The 15,430-nt window shown below is 37.3% G+C and overlaps 1 protein-coding gene across 2 annotated transcripts in view; it reads right to left on the reverse strand.

Moving 5' to 3' along the window:
* Nucleotides 1-15,430, reverse strand: part of abca12 (ATP binding cassette subfamily A member 12) — a 102,295-nt gene that overhangs the window by 23,988 nt on the left and 62,877 nt on the right. For both annotated transcript variants that reach the window (XM_031892984.1, XM_031892983.1), the window contains exons 23-37: nt 13,756-13,895; nt 13,102-13,230; nt 12,831-12,921; nt 11,986-12,165; nt 10,895-11,192; nt 9,494-9,608; nt 8,697-9,026; nt 7,544-7,613; nt 6,565-6,699; nt 6,316-6,462; nt 6,057-6,243; nt 4,864-5,082; nt 4,048-4,244; nt 2,785-2,942; nt 114-350 (exon numbers count right to left, since the gene is read on the reverse strand). In XM_031892984.1, coding sequence (XP_031748844.1) covers nt 114-350; nt 2,785-2,942; nt 4,048-4,244; nt 4,864-5,082; nt 6,057-6,243; nt 6,316-6,462; nt 6,565-6,699; nt 7,544-7,613; nt 8,697-9,026; nt 9,494-9,608; nt 10,895-11,192; nt 11,986-12,165; nt 12,831-12,921; nt 13,102-13,230; nt 13,756-13,895 — 2,633 coding nt within the window. The remainder of the gene's footprint in view (nt 1-113; nt 351-2,784; nt 2,943-4,047; nt 4,245-4,863; nt 5,083-6,056; nt 6,244-6,315; nt 6,463-6,564; nt 6,700-7,543; nt 7,614-8,696; nt 9,027-9,493; nt 9,609-10,894; nt 11,193-11,985; nt 12,166-12,830; nt 12,922-13,101; nt 13,231-13,755; nt 13,896-15,430) is intronic.

Consider the following 15,430-nt stretch of genomic DNA (forward strand, 5'->3'; position numbering starts at 1 on the left):
ACCCACTTTAATATTTACACTGAACCGTTCCTTTAAATGTAAAGGCTTTAAATGTTGTGGATGAAGTAACATGACCGATATACTGATATCAGACTCAGTCTTTAATACTGTACCTCTTCTATGGTAGTATCTGAGATTCCGTAGCACCCAATATGGAGGTCATTCATTCTGCTATCCAAAGCTTGGAGAAGAGATAAGTAGGCCCCAGAAATTTCAGCATTAAATGAAGGCAGGAGGTACACTAGTTCTCCTCCAACATCCTCCTTCAAACAAGCCTCTGGAATATGTGACTTTATGAGATCAGTCACCAACTCTACATCGCATTCTTCTTGGTTCTCTCGATTTGGGAACTGAAACAAAAGGTGGACCTCATTAATAAAGTATGTTTTTGATGTGCAGCAGACTATTTTTTTTTTTTAGGTGATGACATAATTACATATGCAGTGATGATTGTTTCATAATTGTTTAAGGTCAGTAAAATCTATCTACTGATAGGTTAATGTGGTTTACTGAACCACAGCAAGCCTTTGTCAATGTAATGCCCTGCTTTGTCATTCTGAATAAAGTTCAGACCAGACATGCCAGGCAATTTTTTTAAAGAACACATTCCATTGTCCTTAGTGGCAGCTAGCAGCAAAACTGATGATGCACACCATGAGAAGTATGCAACATTGTTGTGGTTGTCTGCATTCTGTTGGCTTGTGGATTTTACTGTAATGACAAAATATGCTGCTTTGTACCAGAAAAACTGAGGTATATGTAGGCAGTTCATTGATAAATCATCCCAGGTATATATCTGGGAAAATGCTAAGTTCCAGTTTGTATTATTGGTCAAAGGGAAATGGGCCTAGTGGATAACAGACAGCAACTGGAGATTATCAGCATTATCTATGGCAGTGGTATAAACATATCAATGTTATCCATGTTATGGATATCTCATGTTATCATAATTAGGTTAGTATTTTTTTCCCAATTTAAATACCTTAAAGCATATGTCTACCAAGTCTGTTCTGTCATGATCATGCTTATAGCAGAGGTGTGCCAAATGGCTAAACATGAGAGCAATAATTTGTTTGCAAACCTTCTGTCTCCATGGAAAGAGAGAAGTATATCTGTATGTAATTGTATTGCCTTGGAAATCTCTGAAGACTTCATTAATGTTGGTTTCTTGCTTTCAATCACAATATTCTTTTTTTAAAGGACAATGAAAGGTTAATATAAATTAAAAGTAAAGCTGGCCATACACGCACCAATAATATCGTACGAAACCTCGTTTCGTACGATATTCGGTGCGTGTATGGCAAGTCGGTGAGTCGACCGATATCGCAGGAGGCTGCTGATATCGGTCGACTCGCCGATCAGACCAGTTAAAAGATTTTGATCGGGCGCCATAGAAGGCGCCTGATCAAAATCTGCCTTCAGCGCTGAATCGGCAGAAGGAGGTAGAAATCCTATTGTTTCTACCTTCCTATCTGCCGTTTTAGCCCTGAACGGTTTGTGGCTGATTGTACAATATTTCGTGCGACCGATCGCAAATCGCCACGTGTGTGGCCACCTTATGTCTAAAGGCATTCTTTTTAAGTACTTACTGCATATCTAAATTCCCAGATCCCTGCTTGCTTCTCTGAGATATGGTGCTGGCAGCCTACAGCAGTGTGAAGACTACAGTGACATCACTGAAATCTCTCTCCCCTTCCTGTAGGCGCCAGCGGCAGCCTTCCTATTCTCTGAGCATGTGTGTAACTTGATCCTGTCTCCTGTTCTGAGCTACACATACCCACCAGCCAATCAGAAGCAGATATGCCAGAGGGGAGGGGGGGAGGGAATGAAACACATGTGCAGTATGAAGCAAGGAGGGAAAGGAAGGGAGAATACCTTTTTAGAGATGGCTGCCTGTTCTAGAAAATGTGAAGTAAGTGTGACTGAGTAAATATTTGATTAGGTGTGCAAAAAGTGTGGCGTTTTTACTAAACAATAGGAGGACTATTGGGCAGTATGCTTTTTAAATTTTGACTTGCATTCTCCTTTAAGGATTATGGGGGCTACACAAGTAAACTTAGAAGCTGCTACATTCACTGGCACCCAGAGGTTATGCATGCAAAATTCATCAGTACCTTTCCTTACATTTGTTCTATGTCCTTGTGATACAAACATGTCAAGAATAGTGATGAGCGAATCTGTCCAGTTTTGCTTCGCCATAAAATTCACGAAACGCATTTGTCGTGCAATTTTTTTTGGTCACCCGCGTCTTTTTTGTCGCCGCGTCTATTTTTGTTGCCCACGTCTATTTTTTGTCGCCCGTGCTTTTTTCGCGACCGCGCCCATTTGGCACATGACAAAAAAAAATTCCGTGCAACAAATTTTTCCACGGCAAATTTTCAGGGAAGTTTCGCAAAACAATTCGCCAATGGTGAAATGTGGAAATTCGCTGCGAATCCATGCCTAGCGAAAAAATTTGCTCATCACTATTCATATTAGCTCTTAGGCAATTAAATGTATTTTACCCTTTTGTATGAATAAAATTAGGAATCAATGCAGCTGATTTGCCTGTTTTGTTTGCCAAAAGGATGCATTTTCTGTATCCTATTGTATCTCAGAAGGGCAATGATAAAATCTGTGTTTTATTAATTACATGAAGATCTATTGAATTCTATAAATAGTCTTTATCATCCTTATAGTTTCCCCATTATAAGCAGGAAACTATTTTTTTTTTCTGATTAAATAGAACATTTGCAGATACAATTATATATTTGAAATTAAGCAATTGTTAATTAAGCATTGTACCTTTTTAGTAAGAGTGAGGTGGTACCCGCTGCCAAACTTCTGTTTAAGATACAAGGGGGTCCCACAGCATTTCAGGCCTCCCTGCTCAAGGAATGCAATCCGGTCACTTAACACCTCTGCCTCGTCCAAATGGTGGGTGGATAAAATTATGGTTTTATCTGTAATAAAGAACCTTAAGGTCATTTAACAAGATTTAAAAGGGGTAGTTCACCTTAAAATTAACGTTTGGTATAATGCAGAGAGTGCTATTCTGAGACAATTTGCAACTCATTTTCATTTGTTATTATTTGCAGTTTTTGAATTATTTAGCTGTTTATTTAGTAGCTCTCCAGTTTGGAATTTCAGCAGCTATCTGGCTGCTAGGGTCCAATTTAACCTATCAAGCAGGAAGTGATTTGAAAAGGACAGGGATATGAATAGGAGAGGGCCTAAATATAAAGATAAGTAATAAATAGTAACAATAACAATAAACTTGTAGCTTCACAGAGCAATTTTTTTACTATGTGAACTAATTATGCAAATAAGCTTAAATGTCAGAAATGATTGTTCAGTGATTTAATTTATATTAGATTTGATTGTGACCTTGGCTTCTGTGCCAAGGTCACAATAATTCAAGGTCACAATCATCATTTAGTAGATGCACACTCTGGAAATATGTTTTTCTTGTGTTAGTAATGCTCTTACAGCTGTTCTTAATCTTTATCCTCACAAGACCAAAATGATTAACTTATTTGCTATGTTTTAATCTTTAACTGAAAAAGAGAATTGGGGGATTTAGGAGACCCAAACCATAATGAATTGGCACCCAGTTTTTTTTACCAATTCATAGGTTAAGAGTATGTATAAAAATATAGACACTGCACACAATATAGCAACAAGCCATTGACATTTCTGGTGACATAACTAATGGCAACCAGGAAAATGTTGGCACATACTGGGTACCAAACAATCCTGTATCCATCGCATTAAGGGAGTACTCTGCAATACCTGTATTCTGTCATTCTGTGTAGGATTATTTTGTATCTTTACTAGAAATGTTGTAACTGGGATATAAGATGCTTCTATTTAATAAAGCCCTTGGGCAATGATTTTCACCTTTAAACAATGCTTGAGTGCAATATTTGGGCTGGGTCTCTTTTTCTTTTGTTTTTTTGCTCATAGCTTAACAACGCCTTGTCTTATATTATTCACCAGTTTTGGATAGATCAAAATATTAAGTGTATAGTTTATTGATATTTTAGCGCACACGGCCTTCTCTCTAACCTTTTTTCTGTTTGGATATGACCTCCCAAATGCTACGTCTTGAACAGGGGTCTACACCAGTGGTTGGTTCGTCTAAGATCACAACTTTGGAACCACCAATTAGAGCTATGCAAATGGACAGCTTCCTTTTCATGCCACCGGATAAGGCTTTCACAGGCTTGTGGCGGTGATTGTATAATCCTGTATCTTTCAAATTCCTGCAAAAAAAAAAATCAACAATATAATTTTTTGCCTATGAGTTCTTAAGGATAACTTTAAAGCCCCATGAAATGGCCCACTGGGCAATACGTTCATACTTTGTGCTCTCCAACATATTCAACAATTGTAAAATTGTGCTGCATGAAGGAGGCAAGAATGGAGTATTTTAATGGGAATTTACACTTAAATTGTGTTGTGTGTATAGAACTTTTCACAGTTTGCAATTAATATAATTAATATAATTAATAAAGATCTTCCTTTAGCAAAATAAATGCAATGAGGCAGCTGTTTGCTACAGTCTATCATTTTTCTGGACCACTGAATGGAAAGTTCAGGACATTGGATATTTTGCTACAAAAAAAAATCACCAATTCTTCAGGATCATATATTTCAAGTAGTAAGTCTTTGTGACACATTTTCTTAACAGGACACAATTAAAGTAGTTCTTTGTATGAGTAAGCAAAAAGAAAATAAGAAATAGAAAATAAACATGTTGGGCTTTTATTATTTATTTTAAAAAGATGAAGAGTGGGCCCTGTGGTTCTTATTGTTTTTATGACTTCACATGTAAGGGACCTTGATTGAGAAGGGGTGCCATAGCAATCTTATGCCACTCACCTCTTTACTTCTATGTGTAAATGTGCCCTGGTCCAGTGAGGAGCTTTGATAGAACCATAAAGCAGCAGGTGTTCCTTTGTGGTAAGATGATCAAAGTGAACATCATACTGCATGCAGACCCCCATGTTGCTTCTGGCACGATCCAGATTTGTTCTAATATCATCACCATACACATAAATAGTACCAGAACTGGCACCAAAGAGACCTGTCAACATGGAACTGGAGAAAACGAAAACAAAGGAAATCATTGGGAAGCGGTTAGATAAATTCAAATCATTTCTATGCTTTTGCCAAAAACATTTCGCCATTACTAAATTTTTTTGTATAAACCATAGTGCAGTTAGTCTCTATAGTTTTTCCTTAAGAGCATTTTAAAGGATCTGATTTTCCTCATTTATTTTATGAGAGAGCTTGTAAAGCATGGCTGTCAGGCTCAGAGCCTTATCACTGTTGAGATCTAAAGTTAATCAAATTCATATGTTGTGGCCATTACACTATTTGAAATAGTACACTGGTACAGGTTCTATTAACTAAGCTCTACCCTATTTTCTAAAGGTTCCACTTATATTCAATTAAAAAGTATAAGATAATTTGTTGCAGGCACATTTATTTGTTTGAATGATGTTGGCCATTATCCATAGACTGAAATAAAACACCTAACGAGATACTGTTTCAGCCTACTGAAAGCTTTACTTTGGTTTCTTTTTAAGAGAAAATAAATTAAAGAATATTTGAAGATTATAAGAAACTGCATTGAGTCCCCTGCTGAAAGAAAATATCTATGCTAGTTTAAGCTGTCATTTGCATATGGCCATATGAGTGAATCCAATTTATATAATGATTTAAGAGAGTTGTTTTTAAAGGTGTAAAATAAAATATTAACTATTGTTCCTTTGAAATAACATGGTTCTTAGTTTATAAACCAACTGAAAGCTTTGATTTTGAATAAATACTAGTTTGGGAAATATACTGTGTCCTTGCAACTAATTGCTGGCTAATTACAATTTTCTTTTTTATTTAATCATATGTCATATGTCATTTTTTATATATATTTCCTGATTGATTAATAGCGGCTCTGTAAGTATTATCATTAATCAAATATCAGTTATCTCTATAGTTTTTTATTTCACTTTGGTTGCAACTCAAGCCTTTGGGGTAGTTGGCAAGTCTAACCCTTGTATTGACCTACTTACAGAGTGGTAGTTTTTCCAGCTCCATTGTGCCCCAAAAGTGCCGTTATGTGACCCTCGTAGAAGTTTAAATTTAGATTGTTGACAGCAGTTTTGGACTGGAAAACCTTTGTTAAACCATGAAGTGAGACTCCCACAGTAAGATCGTTGGGTTCTTGTTCATTTAATGAACAAAGATCATTTTCAGCACCTGCAAAAAGTTAGAATGTTAGTTGATAAGCCATGAGTGCTCATTTTACCATTTCATTCTCTAGATAGTTACCCTTTTTATGATATATGTTGTCTGCCATGATATTGGTAAATGTTAATCCACTTGATTTTGTAGGGCGCAGAGACTCCAATCCACAGCATTTCAGCCAGAATGACATCTGGAAGGGAAAATACCAGGGAGCTGGGATTCCATATTTTCCTGAAGAGAAAGTAGATAATTTGTATTTAAAACATGGCCTATTTCAAAGTGTGTAAATATTTATACAGCTTTTTGTGGAAATCTCAAGGACATTCATTTTACCTGGAAATACCATCCGAATATAAAACCCAACAAGGAAGTAAATCATGGCGTCTATAAATAAGAGCCAGCATAACCACCCAAAAGTCATTGAGTCCCCTAGCAGTGGGGATATGTACATATTACTCCATTGGATTCCTGAAAAGGCAAAAATAAATCATAGTCATCTTCAAATGATACAACTGTACAGCTAAATTTGCCAAATCCATTTCTACACTTTTGTAACCAATAGAATGTTATGTTACATTGCTTGTAATGCCAGCATCACTTCATGTCACTTATAGCAATTATTCAGGTGAAGAGCAAAAGCAATGAAGTGCATCTATAGAAAGTGGTTACAGAACTGCACTCCTTCTTAACCATCACTCCCATGCCTATGCCAATGGCGAAACACAGGAATTTGCCGCAAATCTACGCCTGCCAAAAAATTTCGCTCATCACTACATACAACTATTTATATCTCACTTCTTGACAGTATTTAGGAAAACACATGTAACATGTCAACAACAGAGGTAACAAAAGTACCTCTTAACAAAAGTAACAAGTGCAAAACTATAACTAAATAAATGTAAAGTTGGATATTTGAAGTCACACTGCTGTTGATCAATTACCTATAGGCCAACAAAGTCCTGTGCCCATCGGGGACAGGGTGAAAGATGTGTTAATGTATGTGTTTTTACTTTTCACCCTGGAAGGCCCTTTGTAAATGATCCCTTTTGTACCCACACCCCAGTTTGTGAGCCAGCATTTTTTCACCCCCTTCCTTGTCTCATGACGACTTTACCAATGTATGAAAGTCTGCTTGTAACAGTCACCAATACTTTTATGGACTGTAACATTCAATTTCCTATAATTTAATCCAACAGGGTAAATAAGCATCCACACACGCCTTATCCTAGTGAGTGTGTATATATATATATATATATATCATGTATAAGCTACAAAAAGGTGGTAGAAATTCACTTCACAAAATGTAACTCACCCACACTTTGTTCTTCATAATAAACCACATACTGGATTGCATTGCTCAGTGCCGTTGGAGAAAAAATACACTATATAACAATATAAAAAATATAGCTTGAGATACATTGAAGTCTGTATGCATAATTTAGTTTGTATATATAATGCAAGTATATGGTATAAATATATGGCATTGTCTTAAACCTAATTTTAAATCTATAAATGCAATAGTAACATAGAATCTAAAGTCTTATTAAAATACTCTTTTCCTAATCCCAATTACCAATATCTGGCCAACAATACAATCAGATGAGCAATGCATAAGTACATTGCTGCTGTCATAGGTGGATAGGTCTCTTTAGGCCCCACTGTATCTGGACCAATAATCAGCAACAGGGGTTGCCAAATCTGGCTCAGATCTGCTTGTTTGGTGACCTCACCAAATGAAAGCATCTGCCTATGTATAGCCACCTTTACCCACTAAGTTAGCCTGCATGGAGCCATACCAAGCAATTAGGTCTAGCTCCAGTACAGAGCATAATTAAGTAGGACAATGTCCTTGATTTAATTTGATGAGAAATCTTTTTCTCTTATTCCCATTAACTTCAATACAATTTTCATGTTCTAAACATTTACACTGAATATAGCCTCGTGTTGTATTTTAGTCTCTCATAAAAGTACCATCAACAACAAACATTAAACATAAGACAGTGTTAGCCCTCATTGGTACAAACTGTGTGCTTGCTTCAAAAGGCTTAATTGTAATTTATATAAATGAACTGTGGTGTAGCCTTGGTCGCAGTTATTTAAGCTAAAGAATGGCAATAGGACACACATTTGCACAGCAAATAATAAATAAGCTCTGTAGAATTCAATGGTTTTAGTACATAACAAAATAGGAAAAGGGGGGGGGGAATGTCATTTGTTAAATATGTAAACATGCACAAATGCTTACGTTATTTTTTTTTATTTATTTATTACAATCCATTAAAAACTACTTAGCCTTTTAGCCTTTGTATACTTTCATGAAATGTCATGAAAATCAGATGTTGTTTTGGGTCACATTCATGTAAAAATATATAACATTTTAAAGGGTTCACAAACCTTCAACAAGCACTATATATGTATTTACACTGTAAATGTCCACTTTTAACCCATTGCCCATATAAACTTACCAGCAATGTTTTAGCAGAAAAGGATAAGACAGAACTCTTGGTGGCAATGACAATAAAAGGGAAAAAAGTAATGATGTAGATCAGGCTTCCACTAAGTCCAGCGACATTGGTGTTGTGGAAGAAAACGCTGATGAGGTAGCTCATGGCAATAATCGTTAAGCTATAATCCAGGAAGAGGAGAAATAGGATGAAACCATTGCTACTGGGAAGAATTTGGCCGAACTTCAGAAGAAGAACTAGGATGCTGACTGTTATTAATAAAAATGATGCACTCTCAATGAACCAAGCACAAAAATGGCTGCTAGAGTTGACTCCCATCATCCTCATGTACTGTAAAGGAAATGGTATAAAAAGTGAGTATACTTATTATTGCAGTTACTGGAACACAAAAGACTTTAAAACACTAAATATAAAATAGGACATAATACTGACCAGTTATGGAAAGCAAAAATAATGCAGCTGATCTTGTTGTTCTAATAAGGCTACAGTTCTAAAAGTTCTAAACAGGCTATGTTGCATTCTATAACCAGTGGGTCCTTACTTGGATTAGATTGTCTATTTGCTTTCCAACTTATTATATGCAGTGGACCGATTATTTCTCATATAACATGTGGGAGGGCTGGGTTAAAATGAAATTATTATGTCATACAGTCATGTCTATGGAGCCTCTAAGCCGGTGGCCATAAAAATTATTTGGAGTGCTGCATCCACTCTTTTTTAACGTCTGCACGTGGTTTCCTTAAAGCCTTTGGAATACCAGCTAACATTCTGTACACATTCCGAAAGGAAGCTTATACCTCGTGCAACCTCATCTCTTTCTCATGTACAATCTTCTTTACAAATGCAGAGATGAAGAGGACCCACGTAATCATCAGTGCGATTGGCAGTGTGTAGCCCATGCTTGCCAGAAAACTGTGAAATTGAAGAAGAATCCTAGATTGTTAGAATGCTCATTGATGTAATTAAATAGCTTTCATAATCCAGTTACTTTCACAACTCATGGTTTCAGCAATACAGGCCAAAATACATGAAACATTAAAGGATTGCTACAACGTGCAAAATTTGAACGCAACTTACAACACAATTTTTTTTCCAAAAATTGCAGCATTCTTGTAAGCCCCCTGTTAACTAATGTGCGCAACAACTTTCTTAGTGATGAGCAAATTTGGCCTATTTTTGCTTCACCTAAAAATTCTTAACTGGTACAATCTATGCTCTAATTATGGCACCTTTTGTCACAAACAGAAAAGAGGAGACAAGGGGACAGTATCATTCTGTACAGGGACAGATCAGTCACATTTAGTGGGTACAGTGGTAAAGAGTGGCTAGCCGAGACAGGGAGGGAGCCGGGAGAGAGATTTCGGATAGATCATGGGTGAGCTAGAGGTGGAACAACTAGGGATTACAAATTAACTGGCAAAAACATTGCAGGTAAATCTGTAAGACCCGCCCAGCCTTGGCTGATATTTTACTGGCTTGGCCAATGGAAAGCTTAGATTTGGTCCTAGTTTAAAAATCTAGAGATAACCTGCCAATGCACAGTGATGGTTATAAATCACTGGTTTTTAAATCCTTTTTTGTTTAAGTGAATACAAATCAGGGTTTGAATGGTATCTTGGTTTTGTCTTTTTTTCTAGCACTGTATTCACTGACTGATAAAAGGTGCAACATAGAGGGTGCTAGCAGACTGTGTGCTGCCCACATTCTGCTGCTCATGTATGCAGTGCTACCAAATACAGACAATGCCACAGGCAGTAAGAGACACAACTGATTGTGCTCCATTCTGTGGACTGGTCAACCTTATTGTATGGCAGGATTAATGTCAGGTTGGAATTTTTTGGAACAAAGAGCTGTCAAAACTCCAGTAAGGTCACAAGTGTCAGCTGGGACACCATCTGAAGTTCTTAGCTAAAGCGTCCGAGCAACCTCATTTTGGCATTGGGAAGTTGCAGAGTACCCTCCCGCTTTTTAGTCATAAATAAAAGGAATTTTGGGAATGAATTACAAACAAGCTCCAAGAAAATTCCATTTACATGGGTTTATCTTTTTAGTCATGAAATCATTTATCATTTGCTTCTCTGGGAGGCATTTCCTCTAGACTATATGAATATTTTCTGCTTCATGCTCTAGTCTAAAATGCCTCATGCCTAGATAATAATTACAATTCAGTGTTACTGGTGGTAGAGAATTGAACGTACCGGTCTCTCTTGTAGCAAGGAAAGGGCACTGACTGGTATTGCAAACCGACATTGGCAACACTTTTATTTGTCTGCATTTCAATAATAGCTCTGTCAATGTTTTCTTGTAGATATACAAAGCCTCGACTGTATTTGTTAAGGGAGCTGGCTGGGACAGGGGTCCAATAGGATTTTCTGATGATATTGGTGTCCTCTGACAGTACGGGCTCCATGCTAATGGTGTATTTAATTTGCTTCGGGAGATTAAATGATGCTTTACTCTGCCCAGTGGTCTCAGAGGGAAGATCAAATGCCACAGCTGTAAAGGAGAAACAGTTGTTTAACAATTCATTAATGATTCCCCCCCACACAGGAAATGCCTTCTCAGCAGCTCATATTTGTTACCTTATAGGAAAGTCTGCACATTAATTACAGAAGGGCAACTATTTTCATTTCACTAATAGGGAGTGAATTTTTTCGGCAGTCATGGATTCGCAGCAAATTTCCGCATTTCGCCATTGGCAAATTGTTTTGTGAAACTTCAGTGAATATTCGGTGCAGAAAAACTACATGTGACATACGACGTAGCACATCAAATTGGGTGGCAAAATTGGCACAGTCAAGTCAAAAAAAGACATGGGGACAAAAAAGACCAGGTGACAAAAAAGTTATGTGCCAAATGCGTTTCACTGATTCTTCGCCATTTTACAAATTTTCCTGTTGTTTCTCGAAATTTTCGGCAAGACAAAACAGGACAGATTCACTCATAACTATTCACTAATAAGCTAATTTAAGTCTGCCTACTGTCCTTATCTAGTAATGATTATAAGTAATGATTTCATAGTGCTACTATAGTTGCATATTGGATCTGTGGTTGCTTCTCTTTGGGACAACATGAACAGAACAATGTTACATATCTTGTGTACTATTCATGAAAAGAACAAGATCTCCAAAGTCCAGAAAAGCATCTAAAAATTATACACACTCCTGTGCATGTAGGTGCCCAATAAGCTAAGTAAGTTCTCACAGTATATTATGTAAGGGAAAATAAAGGAAAGCTACTTCTGCTTATAATTACAATTTATTTTCAATTTTATTAGTTTCAGTGTTACCTGCAAACAGCTTGTTGTTGTTCTGGAGTTCTACAGCTTTTGCTTGCATTTCTTCTACGCTGTTCATTGGCTGAATACGGTTGTAGGTCATGCAGGACAATAAGTTGTTTATCACAGTAGCAATAGGCTGGAATTGCTGGATATTATTAATGTTGGTATTTAGTAGATTTATGATGTTTACTGCACAGAAAAAAATACCTTTTGTTAAATGACAAATTGAAAAAAACAATGTATGTCCATGTTAGGCCCCCCAGTGCTGCTAACTTATTCTATTGCATCAAACATTCTACTTTCAAGGGCACTAAAAGCTCACAATAAAGAGCAACTAGTACCCAGTGGGCATCCAATACCCTGCAGCTGTTTTCAGTGCAAGCTTTATACCAAGGGTTGGAAGGAGAAAGGCCTCATTGAATAGAGATTCACTGAACAGATGGATTTCCAGCCCAAATTTGCGTGTACTTGAATTCAAATTGTTACTGTGGGCATGTTCACTGCCTATGAAGTTCACTGTCAATTAACTTCATATAATGGTGCATGCACTATAGCTCAATTTGATGCATTTGAAATGGTGCAACTACAAAGTACAACAACATAACCACAAAGTAACTGACTCATTTCAGATAAAATGCATCATCCATCATGCGTCAGTAACAACTCCTTGCAAGTGCTACTTTTGGTGTCATTAGTATGAACCACCACTAAACAGTGAATGTTAAAGTTTAACTATATGGCTGATATGGTCATTGGTTTATGTGAATGCTGCATTTGTACACAACATTCGTACACGGGTCTGTGCATTTTTTGGCATGTCTGCATGGAGTTTGGAAGAGGAACACTATACTTACAGGCACTGTTTATTGTATTGTTGATATGAGATGCGTTTGTATTCAGAAAATTCGTAAGAATGTTATCTATAACAGAATTGTTGAGCAGTTCCTAAAAAGCAAAACAGACACATTATCAGCAGACTAGCTACACAGTAGCCTGCATTTTATTAACCTTGTTGGATTAAGCTGTGGTATATTATTGCAAATCTTTAGCTAACATCATCATTGGGCATCATTATAACCGCAATTGCAGTGAGAAAAGTCCAATTTTAAGCAAGTGAGATGATACCTGTAGACGTCCAATAAGAGTTCCGGCTTGTTGAAGCTTATCCCATTGATTTAATAACTGCTGGATGCTAGTAACCCAAGTGCTAACATTGCCTTTGTATGCCACAACCTGCTGAATGGTGGCATTAGCCTGAAAGAGAAAACAGATTTTATTTTTATTTTTCAATATGATGATTATTACAAAAGATCATGCCTGCCTACTTGTACACTGTTAAACAAGTACCCTTGTTAGACTATACTGTTATCAGAAATTGTTTTATATTCCAGGTAACTTATACTATCTAAACAATGAATTATGAGGCTTCATCTTTTACACACATTACATTCATTGTGATGTCTTATTGCTACTTCCTTAAGCTTGCTGAGCCTCCATAGACATCAGCAGAATGGCTTCATCTATTTGGGGCAGTTAGTTTCTTCTGAGGTCTAACTTAGCAAATGGATGTAATATTGTAATGTCTCACTAAACAGAGAGTCATGGGGTTGAACGTAGGAGATCTGCATTACAATATTTTAGGGATGCACCGAATCCAGGATTCAGCTGAGATTCTGCCTTTTCAGCAGGATTGGGAATTGGCTTCCATATATACGGAACTTGGACGTTTTTTTAATATCTACTTAACATGGTATGCAGAAATCCTCCATGGTTAATTACCTTCTCCATTATTTGCTTTGTAAGGTTGTTGTATGGTGTATACAGAATCTGTCCATATAACAGGGGCTTCAGCAGAAGCCAATAGGCAGTCCCACTGGTCGTTGAAACTAAATTATTGAACAGATTGTCGCAGAATGTATCTGAAAAAGAGTAAAGTTAGACCATGATGCACGGTTACAACATTATTCTGCTTATGACAGGAATTCGCATCCTGTCCACAGTCCACTCCTAATCTACTATATCTTGCTGGGGTGTTGGGATTTGCTAGGGTTTTATACGTCTAGAGTTTCTATGCTGAAAAATGTATCTCTGTGTGAACATCGTGTTGTAAATGTTCAAAAACATGGGGAGTATTGTAACTAAAGGTGAAAAGTCTATCTATATACATAAAAGTTCACCAAAACAACATAATATACACTGCTGTTTTGGAGTCGTTCCCCTGCCCTTTTTGTCTAGCGACAATGAAGTGACTTTTGGCCTCCCTATTTCTTGTGCAAAGGTGGCCTACTTGCCGAATAAAAACACTGGAACATTCTCTGAGTCAATGTGCTCTGTGCACTAGCGATGCAGCCCCTTCAGCCACCCCCCAACACTGAAAAGTTAAGGACAGGGGAATGCGTGAGAAGGCATCATAATAGCTGCTTCAAATGGCACAGAGGCCAGGATCACCCTGAGTCTAGTACAGTGATCCCCAATCAGTGGCTCATGAGCAACATGTTGCTCATCACCTCCTTTCATGTTGCTCCCAGTGGCCTCAAAGTAGGTGCCCATTTTTACATTTGTATCTTGGAGGCAAGTTTTGGAAGCACAGAGACACTGTTATACTCCAAGCAGAGCCTCCAACAGGCTAGTAGTCCACATTGGGAAACCAAATAGCCAACCGCAGTCCTTTTATTTGGAATCTCAAATTAACTTTTTTCATGCTTGTGTTGCTCACCAACACTTTTTGCACCTGTAAAAAGGTAAAAAAAAAAAAGTTCTGGATCCCTGTTCTAGTAACTCAAAGCAGACAACAAGCAAACAGCATTAACTGATCATTAGTGATAGGTGAAACATTTGTCAGACATGGATTTGTTGCAAATTTCCACATTTTGTCCTTGGCGGATTTTTTTCACTGCAAGTCCAAAAATTGTCGCCCACGTCAAAAGAATTGTCGCACATCAAAAACAATTGTCTCTCATCAAAAGAATTGGTGCGAGCGTCAAAGGAATTGTTGCGCATCATCAAAAGAATTGTTGTTGGGATGAAATCACTTCTAGGGCTTGCCATGAACACGAAGTGTGCACCCAGTGAGGGAACCCTAGCTACTGATATTTTGGAGGTAGTGCTAGCTCCAGGGCTCCCCTGTACTAGTACATGCACTTGCACAAAATTCTTAGCAGAGGCAGGATGAAGTCAGCGACATTGAGTGCAACTATATAAAAGGTTTTAAGAGTAGCTTATAAGAATCTTTAATAAATAGAATTGTTTGCAGAATGACTTTGGCACACTTTGCTTTACCGCACTGTGGTAAGTAAATGACCCCTATAGTTTATATGTCCCTTTAACTATAGTCCCTTCTCCTCTATTAGAAAATGCACTTGACCCCACATTTCACTTAAAAGATAAACCCTAAAAACTAATATGGGCAGAAATGCAGTATTTTATATACTGAACTTACCACACCAGCCTAAAG

This window comes from Xenopus tropicalis, chromosome 9 (genome assembly GCF_000004195.4).
Source record: "Xenopus tropicalis strain Nigerian chromosome 9, UCB_Xtro_10.0, whole genome shotgun sequence".
Lineage (NCBI taxonomy): Eukaryota > Metazoa > Chordata > Amphibia > Anura > Pipidae > Xenopus > Xenopus tropicalis.